Genomic DNA, 23,249 nt, shown 5'->3' with positions numbered 1-23,249 from the left:
CTTTTTGTTTAGTGGTTTAATGCGGGGAGGCTTTCGTGCCAGTGTCATAGAGGCCTCCGGAAACTTCAGCTTGCTGCGCCAGGCGCTTTCTACTGTTGTTTTCATTTCTTTGTGCTATTCTTCAGTTTTGTTAGGGCACTTTGATGTTTCTGAAAAATTTGCTGCTGTCTTGTCTTATGTACTACCAATTAGCTAGCATGTATTTCATTTTCTTTCCTTTTAAGTTGTGGTTTATTTTATCTACACTTTTGCATGAATTATTGTGACTCAAATATGATTCGCTCGTTTCTGTCGCTGCCTTCGTCATTTTTGTTGTTATCAAACTATCTATTCGTTCCATTTTGCTCTATTTTTTTCCGTGTTTGATTTATTTATTTTCCGTCTTCTGGCTGTTGTATGTTTGGGAAACTGTCCGTTGTATTATAGTGTTTATCATGCCAATTCATATGCATGATTAGGATGCCTGGCATATTTGAATGCCTCTTTTTAGAAGACCAAACTTACTTTTTCCCTGCTTTTTGAGGTTTATAAAAACAATTTTGATACCCACTATGGCCTTTAGAAGGTTGAATTGACTTTTCCTTTTCATTCTTTCTTGCCTTCATGCATTCTATAATTTTTAGTCTCCCTTTCAGTGGCAGCAGCTTCAAAAATTTTCTTTGACTCAATTTACTTGCATTTAAATATCTTGTCTTTCACCTTTTCTTATTTGTCTTTTTGCTGAAATATCCAGTCTATGCATCCCAGGCTAGCAGAATGGAACTGGAGGAAGGGGAGCACATTGGAGACGGGTTTGTGAAAAATGATGTTGATATGGAAGTGATTGACAGTACTAAGCCAGATAATAGCAAGGAGAAATCAAGAGAGTCAGGAAAACATAGGAGCAAGGATAGAAAGGGAAGGAGGGAGGACAAGGAAATTGGAATTAGGGAGAGGGAAAGGTCCAAGACACATGATGGGGTGAAAGAAAAGGATAAAGAATTGGAAAGGCATGAAACAAGGGAGAAAGACAGAATGCTTAGTAGAGAAAGAAGGGTGGATGATAGAGAAGAGCACAAGAAAGAGCATGAAAAGAGTGGAAATAAAGAAAAATTGAGAGATAAAGATTATGATCATGAGAAATACCGGGAAAGGGATCGGTATAGAGGTAGAGATCAAGAAAAAGATCATGACAAGGACAAAGAGAGAGGAAGAGACCATGCTAAGGATCGGGAGAGGGATAGAGATAGAGAGAAAGAACACAGTAAGAGTAGAGTGCGGGACTGGGAGTTTGAGAAGGAGAGCAAGAAAGACTGGGAGAAGGAGAGGATAACAGAAAAAAATCGTGACAGAGAGAAGGATAGAGATGGAGACAGGAATAAAGAGAAATTACCAGAGGGAGCAAAAGACAAAGAAAGGAAAAAAGAGAGAGGCAAGGAACATGAGAGAGATAGGGAGAAAGAGAAGGACAAAGACCGAGAGAAGCTGGATAAGGACAGGCATAAGGAGAAAAATAAGGATAAGGACAGGCAAAGAGAGAGAGCTAAGGAGAGAGAGAAGGATATGTTGGATGAGAAGCGCCTCCATCAAGGACTTGAGAGGGAGATGGGTAAGGTCAAGGAAGGGGGAAGTGATGAGAAGCTGAAGTTTGAGCTCGATGAAGTGATAGATGCTTCCAGACAAACAAACAATGTTGATCTTCATTTGGAAATAAGTAGAGAAGGGCAGAAGTACATGAACAGGGAACCAAGTGGATCCCAACAATCAAGTCTAGACCTACAACAGCGCACATTGAAGTAAGTTCATGTCATTTTCTTTTGCATTTTTATGTGCTCATCGTTATGCATCTGTTTTGTAATACTTTTTTTTTTTTTTTTCTTGTGATGAGAAGTATACTGTATATTCTGGTGCTAGGTAAAAGGTGTCGAGGTATATTCTTCTGTGTTTAGCTAATTTTTTGAACTAGGCTCATTTATTGGATTTATTTAGTAAGTATTGTTTGCTCTATTCTCAAAGTTTTTATTTTTTTTATTACAATGAAAAAGTCGACTCCATTAAGAAGGCTCCCTAGGGAGCAAAAAGTGCATGAAGTACAAGAAAAGGCACGAAACAAACAATAGGAAACAAAATCAAAAGCAGCACCCCAAGCTGAAGCACAAATGGCCGAGTCACATAGGAAAAGAGGTTCCTACAATGACGTGCTGCCTGGAAATCCCTTCCCTAGCTAAAGTGTCAGCAATGCTGTTAGCACTTCTAAGGGTGTGCTGTTGTGAGACATCTAAACTTTTACAGAGATCCTCTATTTCATCAATGTACAGTAAGAAGCATCCCAGTGGTTTTTCTTCCCAACAACCCAGCTGATAACCTTTGCAGAATCCCCTTCAGCAATTAGGGGTGCAGAAAACCTTCCTACATAGAGTCTAACTCCCTCTGACAGGCTCTCAATACTGCCACACTAGCATCCCTGAAGCTGAAAGGAGCAGAGTAAGCAGGAAGGATATTACCTGAGAAGTAGGGGTGGCATCGAGCTGAGCCGAGCCTGAACCTACCTATGTTCGAGCCGGACTTGATTTAAATATTTCAAACTCGAGCTCAAGCTCAAGCCGAGCCCAGCCTCGAGCCTGAAATTGTAATCGAGCTTGTGCTCAATAATTTTAACCGAGTTTGAGCTCCAACATACATTGAAAACTTTTAAAAAAATACATGTCAAATAAATTGTATATAAAATTATGCTTTTACATAAAATTGGGCATGACCTCTACTTAAAATTGGGCATAACCTATGTACATAATACCTGCATAAAATTGTCTATACACTCCATAAACACTGCATAATACTATGAATAAAATTTATACAATAATCAAACACAAAAAAATAAATGAAGTATCAATATTAACTTACGATCACCCAAATAAAAGCTATAAATCCAATATAAATTTATAAACTATAGCTCTCTCTCTTCATGCTAGAAGACAATATACTAAGTCCCCACATGAGCAAAATCTCCACCTACGATAAAAACAAAAGAATAAAACTTATTATTGTTTGATAAAAAAAATACTCTTCGACTACAAATTACTTAATGTAGTTAAAAATATTAAGATTACCAAGATGAGAAAAACATGAAAAATCATGTAACTGGTGGCATTATCTCCACAATCTTCTTCTCAGTCTGTAATCATAAAACAAAATTTTAATAAATAAAACTAAAAAATATACTCAAAAATATCATAATAAATAATTATTCAAAAGAAGTTCACCTTTTGATTTTTCTTGAAACTTTGAAGAGCCCGGACTCAATCACTGCCACAAATCAAAGCTTGAACTGTATTTGGTGCCAAGGAAGAACGATAAGAGTCTATTACTTTACCACCGACACTAAAGGTAGACTCTAAAGCTACTGTGGATATGGAAATTATAAGGATGTGTGTTGCCATCTTAGATAATACCCAAAATTTCATATGATTCACTTTCCATCATTCTAAAACATCAAAATCATATTGTGAAGTTTCCTCACAAATATACACACCTTCTTCAAGATAATTTTCCAATTCTGGCCTTGGTGAATTAACTACTTCCACTTGTTTCACATAAGTCATTAACTTTGACTAACTTGAACTTGATGAAGAATGTGATCTATGACTTGTGGAAACACCCATAGAGTTAGTACTTGAAGCAATCCCTTCATTACTAATATTCACATGATATATATATGGATGCATATTTATAGTAAATCTCATATAAGGTGCATCAAACTAAGTTTATATTCATCGTAGCTTCCTCCTTAGAATATATCTCTGGAAAACACATTTCGATCAGCCTTAATTTGACCCTTGGATCCAAAATTGAAGCAACAACCATCAACAAATTGCATTCACCCTAGTACTTCTCAAATTTCTCTTTCATTCTACTAACCATTGTCCTAATGAAAACATTTTCATTTGTAGAATGAAAATTCAAAACTTCTTTTACCCTATATACCTCACTAAGGTACAAATTAGAAGTAGGGCAGTCATTCCCAGAAATTATATTAGTAACTACATTAAAAACTTCTAGAATCTTACACACCATTTCAACCTTTTCCTATTCATTAAGACTTGGCAAACAATCATAAGTTGGTTCTCTAACTTGAAATCTAGGGAATGCATCTTTGAATTTTAATGCAGAAGACAACATGTTATAAGTGGAGTTCCAATGAGTTGGGCAATCAATAACCAACCTCTTTTCACCTAGTTCTAGTTGTTGTACAATTTCTGAAAAAGTGTGAAGTCTAGCCTTAGACAGATTTATGCATTTGATACTCTAACGCACATTCTCAATGATGTCCTTAATCTGAACAAGACCATCTTGGACTAATAAGTTCAGAATATGAGCACGACAACACACATGAAATAACTTTCCACTACAAACCAATTTCTTTTTTCTTGAAAAATCTTCTTTCAAAACTCTCAGACAAACATCATTATATGCAGCATTATTAACTGAGATACTAAATACTTTATTTTTTGATTTCCCAATCTTTCAAACACTTGTAAATAGCATATGTTATGTCAACACCACAACGAGGAGGAGGAACATGCACAAAACTCAAGACTCGTTTTTGTAGCTTTCAATTATTGTCAATAAAATGCCTAGTAATAACCATGTATTTAATCTTTTGATTTTGGGACTTCCAAAGATCCGTGGTAAGACTAATCTTGTTAATCTCTTTTCATTAAATTTTCAATTTTTTTTCCTCTGCCATGTACTCCTCCATACACTCCTTCTTAATGGTCTTACGGGATATTTTTTCATAATTCTCATTTGCCATCTTCATTACAATATTAAATCCCTCATTTTCTACTATTATGAATGGATGTTCATGCATAAGAATCCAATGAGCAATGAGTACTCTCATTTTAGTTTGATCTTATTTGCCTCCAAAATCCATAAAAGGAAGTCCAGATGGACTCTGATCAACATTAGACTTCACTGGTTGAAAGTTTATGGTTTTTTGTTTTCTCATTGCCACTTTTCTACCAGAACAACGTTTCAAATGTTGACTCATATGTGTAGTCACTCCACTACTAACAACACTCAAATTGGTTTTACAATGAACACATTGAGCCTTTTTTGTACCATTAAGTGAGACTTTTTTAAATTCCAACCACACATGAGACTTTTTTTGTCTTTTTGAACTATGGGTAGAATCACCTTCATCCTCATTTAGGGTACCCTTCATCTAGGCTCACTTCTGTTACATTAATAGTTTTAGAGGGATATGACTCTGGTGGAGTTGAGTCACTATCTATGGCCCCACTAGAACTAGTGTTAATTATTGATGTCAATTGAGGAGGAGGTGTTTAGGGAAAATCGCTCAAGTTTTGGGAAGACTTGTGGATAGGGCAGGAGCCTCTGTAGGCTGCATTCAGAAGTCTCTTTCTCCTCATGTCTCGCAAAGACATCAGTAGCATAAGCTTTTGAGAGAGGGGGGGGGGGGGGGGGGGGGGGGGGTATGAGCCTCCATCGTAGAAGGGGTCTCTCAGATAGTGAGGCTTTGGAGGCTAGTCGTTTGATGGACCTTGTTGCTTCGTTTAAAATCCGTCCTTTGGAGGCCGACAATAAAAAGGGTTCTTTCATGGTCTCATCCGCATATAGCTTCTTAAATGGCGGTAATTCATCTTAGAGGGAGAATGAGATCAGCTTTGTATGGCGTTTATGTGCCCCTCCAAAGGTAAAATTCTTCATGTGGAGTGCCTGTCAAGGCAAAATTCTCTCGGCAGTAGTGTTGAGAAGAAGAGGACACCGCTCCGTTGATCCCTTGTGTTCGTTCTGCAACTCTAACACTGAAACTACAAGCTACATTCTACTTCTCTGCAGTTTCTCTTGGAAGGTGTGGACCAACATTCTTGGAAAGTTTGGGTTACAATTCTGCATGGTGGTTGATCTACTCTCGTTTAGTAAATCTCTCACTGGAACCCCTTTGCCAAGCCTTAGAAAACTGATGCTCTCCGCCTGTGCCAGTTTCATACCGTGGGGGCTTTGGAATGAGCGCAATAGAAGACGATTTGATGCAAAAAGTGAATCTTCAAACCGGGTTGCGGACCGACTGGTAGGTCATATATCAACTTGGCTTTTAACAAAGAAAACCGTCCGCAACTGGTAGGTCATATATCAACTTGGCTTTTAACAAAGAAAACCTTCTCTTCCTATTTGGGCTCCTCCATTCGTGAAAATTGGAGAAATTTAGCTATGATGCACAAAGGGAAAAAACTTTCGGTCATGCAAGAGTGGACTCCTCCTGATCCTGGTTATCTCAAGTTAAACTTTGATGGCTCGCCTCTTGTTAACCCTGGGATTTCTAGTTTTGGAGGAGTTATTTCAGATCATTCCGGTAATCAACTCTTCACTTATGCTACCCCTCTTGGCATATCTGACTCTATGTCTATAGAGTTACATGGTCTCCTCTGCGGTCTCTGTGTCTTCAGAGATAAATGCAGTGGGCCTCTTCATATTGAAGGTAACTCAAAAGTGGTTATAGGCTGGTGTGAGAATGCATCCTCTCCCCCGTAGAGGCATTGGGATACCTTTAAGGAAATTTTAGATATTACCTCAATTGTTTCTTGTATTTGGACTCACATTCCGAGATCTGCAAATTTGGCGACAGATGTATTTGCCAGGCAGGGAGCTACCCTACAATCGCTGGTTGTAAGGGACATGCTCCCCCAAATTTTGTAATTTCTCTTGTTTTATTAATACATCTTTATCAAAAAAAATTTTGAGGAGGAGGTGTTGACATTCTTACTTTTACAAAAAAAAAAAATTAAAAAAAAATTACAAATTAAAAACGTAAAGAAAAAAAAGCAATCCAAACAACATTAGTAGTTCCATGCAAACTGGGTTTAAGCCCCAATTCAACCGGATAGATACAAAATAACCAATCAGTACTGAAAACTGCTAGTTAATCTTCCTAGTTTAAATTCCTAAGTGCACACTGTCCTAAATTTTGATTCTTGAGAAAACCCATGCACAAACCTTATGCTAAGTTTGTGGCTGTCTGGAGAAAACCCATACAAAATATCAACAAAGAAGTGTTCCACCAGAGGAGATTTCTCAGAAGGAATTTGGCAATAGAGCCTTTTTAAACATGTTGGTGGTACAGAGGATGAAAGTGGGTCATAATCTGTAACAATTGAAAATTTTATGATGAAGGTTGAATCCAATTGTCTTGAGGTTGGGGTGTGATATTGGAGGGCTGATTGACAAATATCTATCATGGTGAAGATATGACATCTACTTATATGTACCAGAAATACTGTGCTAATATGTAACTTATAAAGAGCTTGCTGATTTCTGAACTTTAGGTTCCTCTATGTTGCAAAAGAATTCTGCTTAAGGGGGTAAACATGAAGTAGAATGGTGACAGAAAAAAGATTTGAGACTTTCTAACAGAGACTTTACAAAAACGAACTACTTAATTGAAGACTTTCACAAAACAAAACGCTCTTCTTCATAAGATTTTCTCTGTCTTGTTTCTTGTTCTCCTTCGTTTTTTCATAAAGCTGAAAAATAGTAAGATAATGATAGAGAGATAAGGAGAAAGAAAGAGAATAATGTGTGGGAAATTAACAAAGCTAGTTATCTCCATAATCTCATCTCTCACAAATTAAAGACCTACAACAGATCTCCCTCTTGAGCAAGTTTGAGTACGTAAATAAGCCTTCTTCTTTCCCATCAACTGTTAATTTCAGAAAATAAATATGAAGGAATGAACTCCAATATGGCAGAAAGTGGGAAACTATGAAAATCAATTTCAAGACTTAGCATGAAAAAGGTGGAAGAAACACATGCTAGGCATTTCTATAGCAGATTATTTCTTCCAAACAGATGAACAGGAATACGAGTAGACATAATCCACTCTCAGGTAATATTGCAATGCAGGCTATTAAGGCAATGCTAAAATATATGCTACTTTTATAAAATTGTAGACCAAAATTGGCGGAGAGGAAATATATAAACATGGAAGACAAAACAATGAAAAGAAAATAAAAGATATATCTAATCTTACCATGAGATGACTCAACATCTAGAAAATAAAAGATATATCTAATCTTACCATGAGAAGACTCAACATCCAGAATGCATGGGAAATTAACAAAGAAGGAAAAAGTGGAACGGAAGAGGGAAGAAGAGGTTGACTGGCTCTCATTACCAACAAAACCCGGGTGAGACTGAGAAAGAGTCGGCGAATCAGCCAAATCGACTTTAGGTCGAGGCCGATCGGGCCGACGAATAATCGAAACAACATTAACAACATGACCATGAACTGGGATAGAAGGGAGAGTTTCTTTTGTGAAGTAAGGAATAAAACTGACATGAGGAGTAAAAGGAAAATTTGAACAGAAGGGAGAGTTTCTTACTGAAGTCTTGATGGGATCGTCGCTTCAAACAATACAATTCGAGAAAACGGAGCTCTCCGAACCTTTTAATTTGCGGGGAAAAAGCGAAAGAAACACGCAGAGTACCGTATCTAAGGAGCGAGAGGTGGTGAATTAAAACATTAATACAAAACACTTAAAACGCAAAACACAACAGAATGGTAAGAGCTAAAAACATAAAATCAACAGTAGGGGAGAGGTTGAGAGCCATTACCTTTGAGAAATGAGTAGGAAGGAGCTCCTGAAACAGCATCAGCATGAGGCATTTGTCTGGTCGAAGATAAATAATGGAATATAGAAAAAAAAGAAAAAAAATTAGTGTTAGGTCGGCGACGAACACCCCCCCCTCCAGAAGATTAAGAATAAAACAACTTAGCTCTTTCCGTCAGCGAGGAAGAAGTTCGGAGGAAGAAATCGGAGATTGAAACCGAGAGTAAGCAATAGGAGACTGAGACTGAGAGTAAGGAATCAAATAGGGAGAATGAGGAATAAGAAGACAAAATCCCCCCATTTTCGTTGAATCACTGCCTGACGAACGCCGTTTCTCTGTTCCCCTGATCCCCGCTGAGAGAATGAAAGCTGAAGAGACAAAATTGAAGAGTCAACCTCATGCTCCCGCTCCAGCCTCCCGAGTCCCAGACCCTCGTTAAGTTAACGAGCCAGCTCGCGAGCTTTCAAACCGAACCATGGTTCGGTCGAACTCGGCTCGTTAACTTAAACGAGCCTTATCTAGATAAATCGAATTGAACCGAGCCGAGCTCGAGCCGCTCGCAAACTGGCTTGGTTCGATGCCACCCCTACTGAGAAGTCTTTAATCGCACCATCCCTATCACTAAATTTCTCACCATTTTTTAAAAAAATTATTGAATTGATGGAAAAGAAAAATACTTCATTGACTTCTTATAATCAGAGTATATGAACCTCTATTTATAATAGAGGAAAGTAGTAGAGTCCAATTATAATTAAACTACGCTTGTCCCAATTACACCCAAACTCTAACACTTAAAGATAAGTCCTAGAATAATAAAATAATCCAATATAAATAGAAGATTAACATGACTAAAACACCTTTAAACTGAAACTCTTTTGTGGGTCCATATCTTATGGGCTTGGGCCCATCTTCCAACATTCTTAGATATGTGGGCCTTCTTTGGTTGTGTGGGTTTAGGCCCATCTTCTGTGGGTCCATATCTTATGGATTTGGGCCCATCTTCCAACACTCTTAGATATGTGGGCCTTCCTTGGTCGTGTGGGCTTGGGCCCATCTTCCAACAAAAATAATCTTCAAAAGTTAGCATTTACGAAAAAGGATGAGGATGAGAGTCATTTATTATTTAAAATTTAAACTATGCAACATATTTCTTTATAGTATATATATTTTTGAAAAAATCCATTTTATGAAAAGTAATACATTTTTATGAAAGTGGATGAGGATGAGAGTTATTGTATTATTTAATATTAAAAATATGCCACACATTTCTTCACAATAAATATTAAAGCAGTATTGAGTTAGAAGAGGTACTAGAAGTTTCAATATTCCAGCAAGACGCTGCAGATAAAATGAGCTGAAAATAAAAAAAATCTGGTTTTAATACTAGTGAAGTAGTAGAGTTTTATGGTAGACATTAGTTATTCATGGAGATTTGCTGAGTGTCTCTCAAAGGTATTCCATATAATGGACTATGTTTTGTTTCTCATTGGTCTTCCACTTTTTAATGTGAAGGCAAATTAGCCTTGGAGGTAAAGTAGCCTTGATAAAATTTACCCTTGTGGGGGGGGGGGGGGGGGGGGACTTTATTATCTTGTAGAAAAGCGAGGGGAGGTGGCTGTTCCCTTTGAGTGGAAAAAGGGTGGAGCCTCCTGTCCCTTACTCTTTCTGTTTGAGTGAACAGGAAGAGGGCTACCCCTGCCTTCTCTTTGTTGTGGATGGAGGTGCAATGCCCTCCCCTCATTTTTGTCAGCGAGAGAAAAAAAGAGGGGGAGCTTCCCTCCTCTTCCCCCACACTCTTGCTAAAGAGGGCCTCCCAATTGGGCTCCTCTTAATTTTTAAATTCTTTAAAAATATTAAACATTTTTTAAAATTTATTACTAGTTTACTTTTAACCGTTACGGATTCTGTTGGCTGTATTCAGAATTTGGCCATATTCGGAATTACTGTATCTAGAAAAAAAATGGAAATATGGGCATCTAAGAAGGCTGTATTTGGAAATTACCTGAAAAGTAGTCATTCGAAGATAGAAATGTAGTTGCCAATCTCAATATAAATACACTATTAGTTGACTGCAGTTTTCATAATTTTTGTATCTTTCAATCACTGGATCATGCTACAAAATTCTTATTTTTTCGTACTACATAGATTGGACTTGTCATCCTGTTGTACGTAAATAGTCAATTGACAACTTACAATCAGTCTGTATTCTAGTCTGTGGATCAATAAGTGATCACTGCCTTCAGATGTAGCTGTAAGAAGCAGATTCTTCTTATTTAAGTCTTTGTCCAGTATTGCTGTTTCATGTGACAAAAGCTGCTGTTTAACAAACGGTTCTTATTCTTATTAGCTTAATTCATTGCTCTACAGGATGAGGGAAAAAAGGTTGAAGAAGAATTCTGAAGGTGCCTCTGAGATTTTATCATGGGTTGATAAGAGCCGCAAGCTGGAAGAGAAGATCAATACTGAAAAGCAGAAAGCTCAGCAGCTTTCAAAAATCTTTGAAGAGCAGGTTCACTTGTTGACCTTTTTTTATGCTTGATATTCTGTTCTGTAGATTTATAGACATTAGACTTGTAAGCGAAGGGAAGTGCTTTATGTTTTTAATGAATAATAAATGAAGCATATTGTAAAAAAGGTTAAAAATAAGAGGAGAAAGGAGAAGAAGAAAAAGAGAGAGAAGAAAGTGCATTGATTACACTAGGTTAGGAGATTCACGTCCCTTTCTTTTTATTTCACTTAAGTGGCTTAATGTCTTTTTACAAAAAATGCCCCTTAAGGATCAATAATACATAACTTGCGAACTACATATCCAAATAACATATTCTGAACCATATCCTTCTAACATCAATCCATACTAATTAACACTCCTACGACTCATACATGATATATTAAAAGACTAAAATATCCCTATACACATAACTTACACTTCCCCTCAAGCTGGAGTTTATATATATAGGAGCCCCAACTTGTTACAAAAATTCCATGGTCTCTTTTTCCAAGAGCTTTGGTAAATACATCACCAAGTTGATTAGAATGCTTGACATAGGGAGTGTCCATGGTACCACAAATAATTGCATATCTGATAAAGTGACAATCAACCTCCACGTTTTTAGTCCTTTCATGAAATACAAAATTATTTGCAATGAAAATAGTAGCTTGGTTGTCAAAATACATAGTCATAGCTTTTTCAATTGGGGTGTCCAATTCATGAAGTACAAATTTCACCAATAAGAGCTCACTAACTGTATGTGCCATTGGTTTACCTCAACACTAGAACGGGCAACAACAACTTGCAAATACCCTACGTGGATGTTCTATCTAGTTTTGAACCAGCGTAGTCGGTGTCAAAATACCCTATAATCTGCAAATGTTTGTGTGTCTCATACAATAACCCTTTTCTTGGTGCACCCTTCAAGAATCACAATATTCTCAATGGAGCTTCTGGATGAATCTTCCTTGGGTGTTCCATAAACTGGCTAATCTCACTCACAACAAATGCTATATCAGGTGTGGTCACTGTGGTATAAATAAGCTTGCGTACCAATCTTTTGTACATATTCTTATCTTGGAGCTCAGCACCGGTCTCATCATGTAGATTAGGCCAATTTCATAGGGGTTTCAGCAGGTTTGGCTCCCAACAACCTATGGTCATGTACTTTTTTGCTTCTTGCTACTTCAGTCCCAAGGAACTATTTAAGTGACCCTAGGTCATTTGGAAATGACTAGCCACATGTTCTTTAACTTCATAAACACCTGTTTGTCACTGCTAGACAACACTATATCATCAAAATACTCAATTAAGACTACAATTCCAAAAGGAGTGATCACAATGAGTCCTCATAAAACCAAGGACATCGACACATGGTTAAATTTCTCAAACCAAGTTCTTGGATTTTGTTTGAAGCCATAGATAGCTTTGTGCAATTGGCATACTTTCTCAATATCCCCCTGAGCAACATACGCATGAGGTTGCTCCAGATATACCTCCTCAACTAGACCCCTATATGAAAAAAAGTATTTTTGGTGTCAAGTTTGTATAACAGCCAGCTTTGATTCAATGCAATAGAGATTAGAATTCGAATAGACAACCGGGCAATGAGTGAGAAGGTCTCGAAGACATCTACACTATATGTTTGTGTGTAATCTTTTGTCACCAATCTGGTCTTATACCTCTCAATGGTACTATCTGCCTTATATTTGATTGTATATACCCGATTGCATCCTATGATGGTAACATCGGGGTGGTGGCTCACATAAAGCCTATGTTTCCTTATCATTTTTTGCTTTCGTTGCAACATTCATGACCTGTTTCCAAAGAGGTGATGCTAATGATTCCAGCAGTGAAGAAGGAATAGAGCAGGTGGACAAGGACAAAGTAAATGTTTTAAAAGACTTTGACAAGTTATCAAAGGATACAAAATTTGAAATGGGATACCTGGTAACTCTTTGTGTACAAGAATGAACACCCCTACAAATAGAAATAGGAAGTTTCAGAATCACTTACTGTTGGAGTCTTTGATGAGGAAGACACTGGTATGGGTGGAGGAGGAAGCATTGTAGAAGAGTACTCTTGCAAGCACTTTTCGCTTATAAATCTGTAATGGCTTTGGTGATTGTAGAACATCTATAGGAATTGATGCAATACTTGGAACATCCTTCACAAGAAGTGGAGTAACAACCTCAATATCTATAGGAATAGTAGCAAACTCAATAAATTGGGAAAAGTTAGGGACATTCTCAAAAAAGGTTACATTTATGGAAATACAAGTGTTAAATTAGGTCCAAGGCCTATCCAAAATGACTAGCCACCTTAGGAAACTTCATTTCCAACTAATAACTCAAGATTTTTTATCTCACTAATCCATGTGGGATTATTCCTTAACACTCCCCCTCACGTGTAGGCATGTGGATAATTTGGGTGGAGGCCCACATACGAGTACTCGCTTTGATACCATGTTAAATTGGGTCCAAGGCCTATCTAAAAATGACTAGCCACCTTAGGAAACCTCTTTTCCAACTAATAAACTCAAGATCTTCGATCTCACTAATCCATGTGGGACTATTCCTTAACAATAAGTTTTCTTAGAGGGTATACATTAGCATTTGTACCTTTTTTTGTGGACGTGAATACCTGAGGAAGACACATTTAATTGCTCTAGAGATTGTTTATCGATAAATACCAAGAACATGAACATAACGTTCTGACCCAAATACATGTGGACAAGGAGGAACTAACTCATAATCGGGCTTGAGAAAACATAACTGTATTTTTCCACCAAGTACAGAGGATTACATTCTAATTATCAATAAACTGTAAGAACAACATCAACCCAATAATATTTTGGATCCGTCATTTGAAACATTATTGTATGAGCCATATCAAGTAAGTGGTGGTTTTTCCTTTAACCGCACCATTCTGCTGAGGTTTGTATACACATCAAGATTGGTGAATAATACAATTAGCAGAATAAAAGGAATCAAACTAATTATTCATAGCCCGTTGTCAATATGTAAGACACGAAGTGAAGTACTAAATTGATTTTTGGTTTCATTGTAAAATTGAAGAAATACATGAAACACTTCAGGTTTCTCTTGAAGAAGATACACCCAAGTTATTCTGCTACAATCATCAATAAAAGAAACTAAATAATAACAATAACGACAAGACGTGGATTTTGATAAGGACCCCAGACATTTGAGTGAACAATCTCAAACAGGCTACGATTATGATGCGGATGAGAAAAAAAAGATGATTTATGGTGGAAATAATTGAAGAAGCTTATTTGGAGAGGGATGACTGAGTCTCAAGTGCCATTGGAAGGATAGTTTTGCTGTTTGGAGTGCTGAGAGGGACCAAGTGATTGATCCTTCCAAGTATTAGAGGCCTCCACTCTCACTCCTTAAACCAATCGTCCCCTTCATGTGATGGTTCTGAAAGATAAAATGAGTAGGATAGAATGTTAGTTTGTAATGCCTTGGTCAATTGACTTATAGATAATAAGTTGATTGGAAATTTAGGAACAAACAAGACAAGATCTAGAGACAAAGATGAAGTAGCTTTAAGTGTCCCAACACCACAGGAGAAGAAAGGGAGCCATTTGCCAGTGTAACATTCTAAAACAAGATGATTGTTAAGTGAAGAAAACACATTACACATACCTAACATGTGTGAAGAAGAACCAAAATCAATGACCCATGGAGAGACTGGAGTCGCGTGAAATGTAGACATACCTAAATTGGCCATAATGACAATAGCAATGGGCATAGTTTGATTCACTGATGGGGAAGAAGCAGTCATTTGAGCTATACGTTAAGCCTGTTGTTGAAGCTCATCAGGTGCATCAGAAATAATTCCAACTAACCCAGTAGGCATGGGCTGCCCATTCTCTGTAATGCTTGAGTTTGCTCAGGTTGGTTTAATGTACTTATGCCAATATTTATCTGAGTAATGGTTAGCGCGCCCACAATGAGCATACCTTCTGTCACCACTATTCTCTCCATGACCTCTGCCTTCACAAGAATTATCTCTACTCGTACCATGACCACCTCGGCCACACATCCACCTCTAGAATCCGAGCGCTGCTGTGCTGGCTGAATAATAAGGGCAATAGCTTTTGTGTCTTTATTTTTCTTGGTACTAGGTGGAACTACAACTATCTCAGTCTTCATAACTCGGTTAGCAAGAATTTGGGCCCTGACTATATCTTACTCAGATCTTAAACCATCCAAAAATTTAAGCACATATAGTTCACCACGTTGCTTCTGAAGGTTTCACTTGTAGTAAATGGATGATACATCTCAATTTCCTTTAGAAATCCCTGTAACTCACCAAAGTAATCAATTACAAAACTATCTCCCCTCTTAGCTCAAGCAACTAAGCATACAATTGGTAGACTCTGGATAGTTTGCTCTCCTAAGCATAAAGTGACTCTAGAACTATCCAAATCTGCTTCGAAGTTTCAATGTTTATAACTTGCCTTTAGAATCTGAATTCCATGCTATTTAGTATCCAAGTCATAACCTGACTATCCTCAGCCTCTCAATCATCTGTAAGTGGTTGGGGAGGATCTTCTTGCAAATACTTTGCTTTCTTCTTACCCATAAGGTAGGTTTTGACAGATATAGCCCAACTTAGTAGTTTGATCCACTCAGTTTTTCGGTAGTATTACAATTGCATATTTCCCTTTTGAATGCATACCATCTTTTACCGAAGAGACAACTTTACTTAAATCAGGCATAGTTCCCACAACTCTCCTAATTCAATAAGAAATTGCAATTAATCCCCACAATGATCATACACTTGCACTAAAACTGTCTGTAGATGATGTGGGCCCTAAAAACGACCAAACTTGCAGGGCTTCAATTCTTCAATGCTCTAGCAAGACACAATACCGACGATAACATAAATTCACTTTAAACAATCCAATTTTAAGTGACTATTCAATTGATGCAATTCTAGTTAACTGCTCAATTGTTAGCACAAGCCATTAACCTTAGGGTCATGGCACAAATTAAGAGGAAAAAATTGCACCTTTACTTCCAATCAGCAGTAATTTGAAGAAATCTCTCTTGCTGGAAGATTTATAGACTGAGAAGAAGAAGATTGTTGTCAAGTGCTCACAGTAATCAGATCGATTGCTTTGATACCATGTAAAAAGGTTAAAAATAAGAGAAGAAAGAATGAGAAGAAGAGGAGAGAAGAAAACACGTTGATTGCATTAGGTTAAGAGATTCACATCCCCTTCTTTTTATTTCTCTTTAGTGGCTTAATGCCTTTTTACAAAAATGCCCCGTAAGGCTCAATAATACTTAACTAGAGAACTACAAATCCTAATAGCATACGATCGGAACCATAGACTCTTAAAATCAATCCAATCTAACTTACACTCCTATGGACTCATACATAATATATAAAAAGACTAAAATACCCCTACACATGTAACTTTAACACATATCATACCCACCTAATGCAGGTTCTTCCTAAAGTGACTCAAATGAAAGTATCTGTAGGTCATCTAAAGAAAACATACAATAGATGGATAGATTTTCTAGGACTTTATTCCCATTGGAGTGGGTTTCATATGGCTTCCGTGGAACTTTTATTCTGGGACATTACTCCCTTGTTGCTATTGGTGATCTTTCAGCGCTTTGGAAAATCTATATCTGCATGGATTTCTAGAGGAGCATATCCGGTGAAATAGAATTCTATAGAATTTTATATCTTGATTATTTTGAGGAACATATCTGTGCCCTGTTTGTGTTTGTGCTTTGCTGCATTGTTTGGGATCAATTTTTTATATCTCATTAAATTGCGTTTTTTTGGTATGGGGAAGTTGCCCTCGTCTCTGTTCTTGCACGGCCATCAGCCATTGCTGTGTGTGGCCTGGAGGGCCTCCAGTGGCTGTGCAGGTGTTAGGGGGAGGGCGCAGCTCTTGCCTTGTCTATGTTTTTGGATTTTGTACGACACAAGTCACCTGAAATCCGTGTGACTTGAATAAGTGAAAGGTCACATGGCGTTCACTTTTATTTCAAGTGCAGTTTTGGACTGGTCAAGCAGAGCTTTAGATGAAAAGTGCAGCTTTATGAAACATAGCTTTAAGAACGGCTGCTTTGTGTCTTAAAAGTGGCGTTTTGAATTGATTTGAAGCCCACTTTGGCACTCTGATTTGTGGTGCAGGAAATTGGTGTGACTTGCATGGCACCAAATTCAGTCTCTCTTTTTATAGATACAGAAGGGGGAAGGGTGGGTGGGCAGGAGGATCCCTTCTTTTTATCCCACTTCCTTGTGGGGGGAGGGAAGGCCTGACCTTCCCCCAAAACCTGCTGCAAGGAAGGAGCCCACACTCCTGTTGCAACCTTCTTGTTCTGTCCCGATAAGGGAGAGGTGGGGCCCCTCCCTCCATTTTTAAAAAATGTCTGATAAAAATTTTAATTGATAAATAAAAGTGAAAAATATTTTTGCTTATTTTTGAAAAAAATTCAAGTCAAGGGGCTGGTGTAATGATTTTTGAAACCTTGGGGGATGAGTGTAATGATTTTTGAAGCTCTGGGGACGAGCAATTTTGCAATTTCTAGATGGGTGAGTGCCATTGATCCAAAGTTCCTATATCAATTCAATACCCCTAGTGTAGGATTTGTAGTAGCCCTAGCCTATTGCATTTGCATCTTATCAAATCATTGCTTATGGCTTTCCAGGATAATGTCGATGAAGGAGAAAGTGAAGATGAAGAAACTGCTATTCATACTTCAAGTATATCCTCTATTCTCTCTTACCGTCACTGGGGAATATCATACTTAGCTGACTTTTCTTTATTCATGCTCTCTTTATCTCACCCTGAAAAGAAGAAATCACTCTCGTCATACAACTACTGTTGCAGAGGATCTAGCCGGGGTAAAAATCCTTCATGGTCTTGATAAAGTACTTGAAGGTGGTGCTGTTGTTTTGACTCTCAAAGATCAAAGTATTCTGGCCAAAGGGGATGTCAATGATGGTATACAATATTTTTGTACCTTTTTTTCTCTTTTTTCCTCTATTTTCTTTCTTTCCTTCTTCCCTTTCCCCCCTTTCAAATGACCCGAACACAATACAACTGCTCTGTATTACAAAACAACTGCTCGTTGATTGTACTGAATTTTTGGGATTTTAAAGACTGATACAAGTTATGTATGGCAGAGATTGATATGCTTGAAAATGTGGAGATTGGAGAGCAAAAGCAAAGGGATGAGGCATACAAGGCTGCAAAGAAGAAAACTGGGATATATGAAGACAAGTAAGATTGGCAAGACATCCTTTATAATTCATATGTTCGGACTCGCATGTGGAATTTACGTCTGTTCTTGTTCTTTTATGATTGTGCAGGTTTAGTGATGATCCTAGTACTCAGAGGACAATTCTTCCTCAATATGATGATCCTGTTGAGGATGAGGTCTTTTTTTTTTTCTTTTGAAATGTTGGTCACGTTAAAAGATTTTGAGGGTTAACTGCTTCTCTAATAGTTTTGGTTTCTTGCAACTTTTATTTTCCTTTCAGGGGGTAAAATTGGATGAAAGTGGACGCTTCACTGGTGAAGCAGAGAAGAAGCTAGAAGAGGTATTTCAGTTTTTTTTGTGATATGTTGTTGTTTGTTCATCTTTAAAAACATTGACACTTTCCACCAGTATCGCCTCTTCTTCTTTGTACTGAATGGGGGGTTTTCTGTTGGAAGCTTCGGAAAAGACTGCAGGGTGCTTCAACGAGCAATCGGTTTGAAGACCTCACTTCCTCTGCGAAGACATTGTCTGATTATTATACCCAAGAGGAAATGCTTCAGTTTAGGAAACCCAAGAAGAAGAAATCTTTGCGAAAGAAAAACAAGTTGGATTTGGATGCACTTGAGGCTGAAGCAATCGCTGCTGGGCTGGGTGTAGGGGATCTTGGATCCAAGGATGATGCTAAGAGACAGTCTGCTAAAGAGGAAAAGGAGAAGTCTGAGGCTGAAATGAGGAGTAGTGCATACCAATCAGCTCTGGCCAAGGCAGAAGAAGCATCCAGAGCTCTCTGGATGGAGCAAACTCTCACTGTTGAACGAAAGGAAGATGAAAATCCTGTTTTTGGGGAAGATGACGAGGATCTATACAAGTCCCTGGAAAAAGCAAGAAAATTAGCTCTTAAAAAGCAGGGCGAGGCTTCATTATTTGGACCTCAAGTAATTGCTCAGTTAGCTGTGGCCAATAGTCAATCAGGAGGCTTGATTGAGAATGACAAATCCACACCAGGGGAGGAGGCAGAAGAGAGCAAGGTTATTTTCAGCGAAGTGGAAGAATTTGTGTCATCTGTGGGGCTTCCTGAAGGTACATGTGGTTCATAATTTTTCTGTTTTCTGGGACTTTACTTCTATTTAATTCTCAACACATGCAAAAATGGTAGGGATTGAGTCTATTTATAGAACAAAAATATCTGTTATTGATGACTCCAGAAGTAGAGATCCATGTCCTGGTGGGCACAGGTGTATTAGGTGAGCCTGTGCTGTATTCGAGAGAGAAATTATCATTTTAACTATTCAGTGGATCACTTGGAAGTAGTTAAATCGAAAAACATGCTTTTAGCTTTTAACTAAGACAATAGTGGTTCATGTAAAGAAATAAAATTATGGGAGAAACAAAGAGGAAAAATGTGAGATAGGAAGAAAAGAGAGCTGTCTAAGTGGTCTGTGGACCACTGGTAGACCTCTTTATATGGTTTCCATAAAAAAGTAATTGAACGGCACTTAACAAATAATAAACAGGACCCCAAAAGCTAACATACTTTGATTTTCTAATGTAAACTTTTAACTTGATGAACTGATTTGATGGTCTTAACTTAGAAACATACTTGGACTAAGCAACTTAATAGGAAGCATAATTCGGTCTTATCTCTTATTTCCACTAACTAAAAACTTTGAATGATATGCTTACCTCTTTTTTTGAAGCTCGAGTACAAATCAACATGTCTGAAAATCAAATGGTGACTGCTAAATGAACTATAATTCTTCTACAGGAGAGTAAATAACATGAACTCTCAGCTATGAAGAAATAGATGTGAAAGCAACTTGTCCCAAAGTTTTAGTGTAGATGTTTGCAATTTGGAAAATTGATGGCACATGTTGGGGAACATCTCTTGAATGAAATGATACCAACCTCGAATTGCAGTTTTATGTTTTCTTCTCCCAATAGATGAAACAATCAATTGATTAGAACTGTCTGGATGGATCGAATCCGTGACATATCACAAGATTTGATAGGCAAAGATAACGTACATAAATGAAGAATTAAGATGAAGGTAGTAGCTACTACCTAAGTACAGGGTTAACGTAATATACAAGAAGGGAACTGAAATCAGCAAAACGTAATAAAGATGCTTCTGAACAGTGAGAAAATAACCAAGTAGAATAAGCTGAACAAGAAATATGGGAGTAATTTTATCACATCAAAACCTGCCAAAGTTAAAAAAGAATCATCCTTGAAATCCTTTATGCTGGATTTGGTCAAACCTAAGGAGGGAATTTTATTTCACTGGATTATGTTCAGAAATGAAAGAGAAATAATTAGGTTTAAACAGAAAAGAAAAGAGTATTTCTGAATTCAGAACCAAGAAATTGCAGTTCTACTGTAAAGGAATAGAATACTAAGGGTCCAGTGCCACCCGATACAGAAACAGCACTCCCCAATCATTTGCCAAGGAGTGCAATTTGAAAGCCCAGTGCTGATTTCTTTTATCACTTTGGCAGTAAAGCACATTTTTATGCACATTTTCATATTCAAGAGATTAAAATATTTATATCTCATATTTCAGAAAAAAATTAAGTTATTTTCTGATTTTTATTTAAATTCTAGCCATTTTTTTGAAAAATCTGTGGCATAGGATTATTGGTATCAATTTTGAATTGCAAGCTCTTGTTTTTCATGGCGATCAAGTGATCAGTTAATATCATTATCTCTTTTACTGTCTTACGGAGATATTTTGAAAAAAGAAAACCATGTTATAGACTAGTCAACTTGACTTATAAAGACCCAAAAATCCAAGGTAATTTATAAAATGGCTGAAAACTTCTTCTGGCATTTATCTTTGGAAAGCTTATAAGTTGTCTTACTGTTAAGTGTAATGAGCCAATGTTTGACCCCAAATTGCCTAGTGCACTCTTGCACAATTTCATTGGGAGTTGGGCAATAGACCCATCCTTCCAGAAATGGTTTTGCAAGGTTTATTTGACTCTTTGACACATTCATTGTAGTTGTAGTCTAGTGGCATTCCATCGTTTTTGGAATCAAGTCTATGGACTGTGCTAGTGGAGGCGTGTCTTTTTTATGAGACCATTGTGCATGATTGCTTGTTTGCCTTTCTTTTATGAATCCACTATGCAGGCTTTCGTAGCTAGTGACGTATAGGCCTTCTTTTCTTGTTTTAGTTTTCACTTTTGTGGTCATACCTGCTCTTGCAGAGAACCCAAAACCCGAAACGGAAGATGTTTTCATGGTTGAAGCCGATTATCCCAAATCTGCTGAGGAGACAAAAGATGAAGATGGTGGCTGGTCAGAAGTGAAAGATAGTGTAATGGATGAATTACCTGCCGAAGAGGAAACGGAGGATGTAAAAGCAGATGCCATCATCGATGAACCTGTTGTTGGGAAGGGATTATCTGGTGCTCTTATGCTACTAAAGGATCGAGGAACACTCAAAGAAGGCATAGATTGGGGTGGGAGAAACATGGACAAAAAAAAGAGTAAACTTGTTGGGATTAATGATGATGACAATGCCAAGGAGATACTTATTGAGAGATTGGATGAGTTTGGTCGTGTTGTAAGTACTCTTCCTTGGTCTCAGCTTCATTTTTAAGTAGGTTTAGGAAGGCAATAATCTGCTTCCCCGTGCTGATAGTTCCTTAAGAGCTAATAATCAACCAAACCAGTAGAATATCTAGCTAAGCTGTTGGTTGCTGAAGTTTCTTGCACTGGTGTGCATGGTAGGAACCCCACCCAGCAGTAGCTGGAGTACTGCTCGGAGGCAATTTGTCTGTGCAATCTTTTGTTTATCTTAGCCCTTTTTCCCGTCTTCTTATTTGAACAGAAAATAAGCAGAATTAACCATGATATTCTGCCTTCTGATTTGGATACTAAATTTTGATTAATTGATCATATTAGATGACTCCGAAGGAGGCATTCCGAAGAATTTCTCATAAATTTCATGGGAAGGGCCCTGGCAAGATGAAGACAGAAAAACGCCAGAAACAATATCAAGAAGAACTCAAATTGAAGCAGATGAAGGCCTCGGATACACCATCACTGTCTGTAGAGAGGATGCGTGAAACTCAAGCCCGCCTTCAAACTCCTTACCTTGTTCTCAGTGGACATGTGAAACCAGGGTAAGCTTTTTCAGATGGTTCTCCTGTTATAAGTTGTAATTTTTTTTTTTTCCCTTTCAAAGAGAAAAGTTTAAACTTTGTTCACACTATTTTCCAGGCAAACAAGTGATCCAAGGAGCGGTTTTGCTACAATTGAAAAGGATCACCATGGGAGCTTGACACCTATGCTTGGGGATAAGAAGGTCCTCTCTCGACAGACATGTATATAGTTATAAACCATGTACCTGTGGTTGAATCTCATATGCTTCTGTTTTACAGGTTGAGCATTTTTTGGGGATCAAACGCAAGGCAGAACCTAGTAACTTGGGACTTCCAAAGAAACTCAATTCATAAAGCTTACATGGAACAAGTTTTATAAGTAGAACAAAACTAAACCTGGAAACTGAGCAAAATAAGCTGGACATTCAAAGGCAGAAATTTGACGAAACTACAAAAGGAGATTAGTGGTCTCCTTTTTGAGGTTCGTCTCCGAGACCATTGCCCTATTTTCTGTGGTTTCTTTTAAGAGCAACATCAGCGTACATGAAAATTCCTTGTTATATATGTAGCAGTCGATGAAGTTATCATCCTCAAAATATTTGAAGATCAAAGAGCTATTTTGCCACTGTTTGATACAAGTAGGGAGAGATATTTTGTATGACAAAAAGGAAAACAATATGGGGGGCCTCTTTCAGGCCACCTCGCAATTCTGTCTTTATGGGGCTTAACACGATGGTTTTGCCGACAAGGTGTTCTTCTTGACGAACTAGACAAAGGCACCCAGGT

At 37.7% G+C, this 23,249-nt stretch overlaps 1 protein-coding gene across 1 annotated transcript; it reads left to right on the top strand.

The window, feature by feature from the left end:
* The first annotated feature begins 756 nt into the window (after positions 1-756).
* LOC137953765 (SART-1 family protein DOT2-like) lies at positions 757-23,237 on the top strand. The gene is made up of 12 exons (XM_068801264.1): positions 757-1,775; positions 10,975-11,116; positions 17,803-17,857; positions 17,985-18,098; positions 18,281-18,377; positions 18,467-18,533; positions 18,638-18,697; positions 18,813-19,437; positions 21,564-21,922; positions 22,264-22,484; positions 22,582-22,666; positions 22,743-23,237. Exons 1-12 carry the CDS (start codon positions 757-759, stop codon positions 22,815-22,817), a joined length of 2,919 nt encoding a protein of 972 aa, XP_068657365.1. The 3' UTR covers positions 22,818-23,237.
* The last annotated feature ends 12 nt before the right edge of the window (positions 23,238-23,249 follow it).

The sequence above is a fragment of the Aristolochia californica genome, unplaced genomic scaffold (genome assembly GCF_029961685.1).
Source record: "Aristolochia californica isolate CCGP_79_NKW_82.1479 unplaced genomic scaffold, dmAriCali1.0.hap1 SCAF_16, whole genome shotgun sequence".
Taxonomy (NCBI): domain Eukaryota; kingdom Viridiplantae; phylum Streptophyta; class Magnoliopsida; order Piperales; family Aristolochiaceae; genus Aristolochia; species Aristolochia californica.
The sequence above is the reverse complement of the archived record's forward strand: the minus strand, read 5'-3'. Positions and strand labels throughout refer to the sequence as shown.

Coding starts and splice junctions, on each gene's coding strand:
- LOC137953765 (XM_068801264.1), top strand. CDS start 757: ATGGAACTGGAGGAAGGGGAGCACATTGGAGACGGGTTTGTGAAAAAT. Junction 21,923..22,263: donor TGGATGAGTTTGGTCGTGTT/GTAAGTACTCTT, acceptor TGATCATATTAG/ATGACTCCGAAGGAGGCATT. Junction 22,667..22,742: donor CTATGCTTGGGGATAAGAAG/GTCCTCTCTCGA, acceptor TCTGTTTTACAG/GTTGAGCATTTTTTGGGGAT.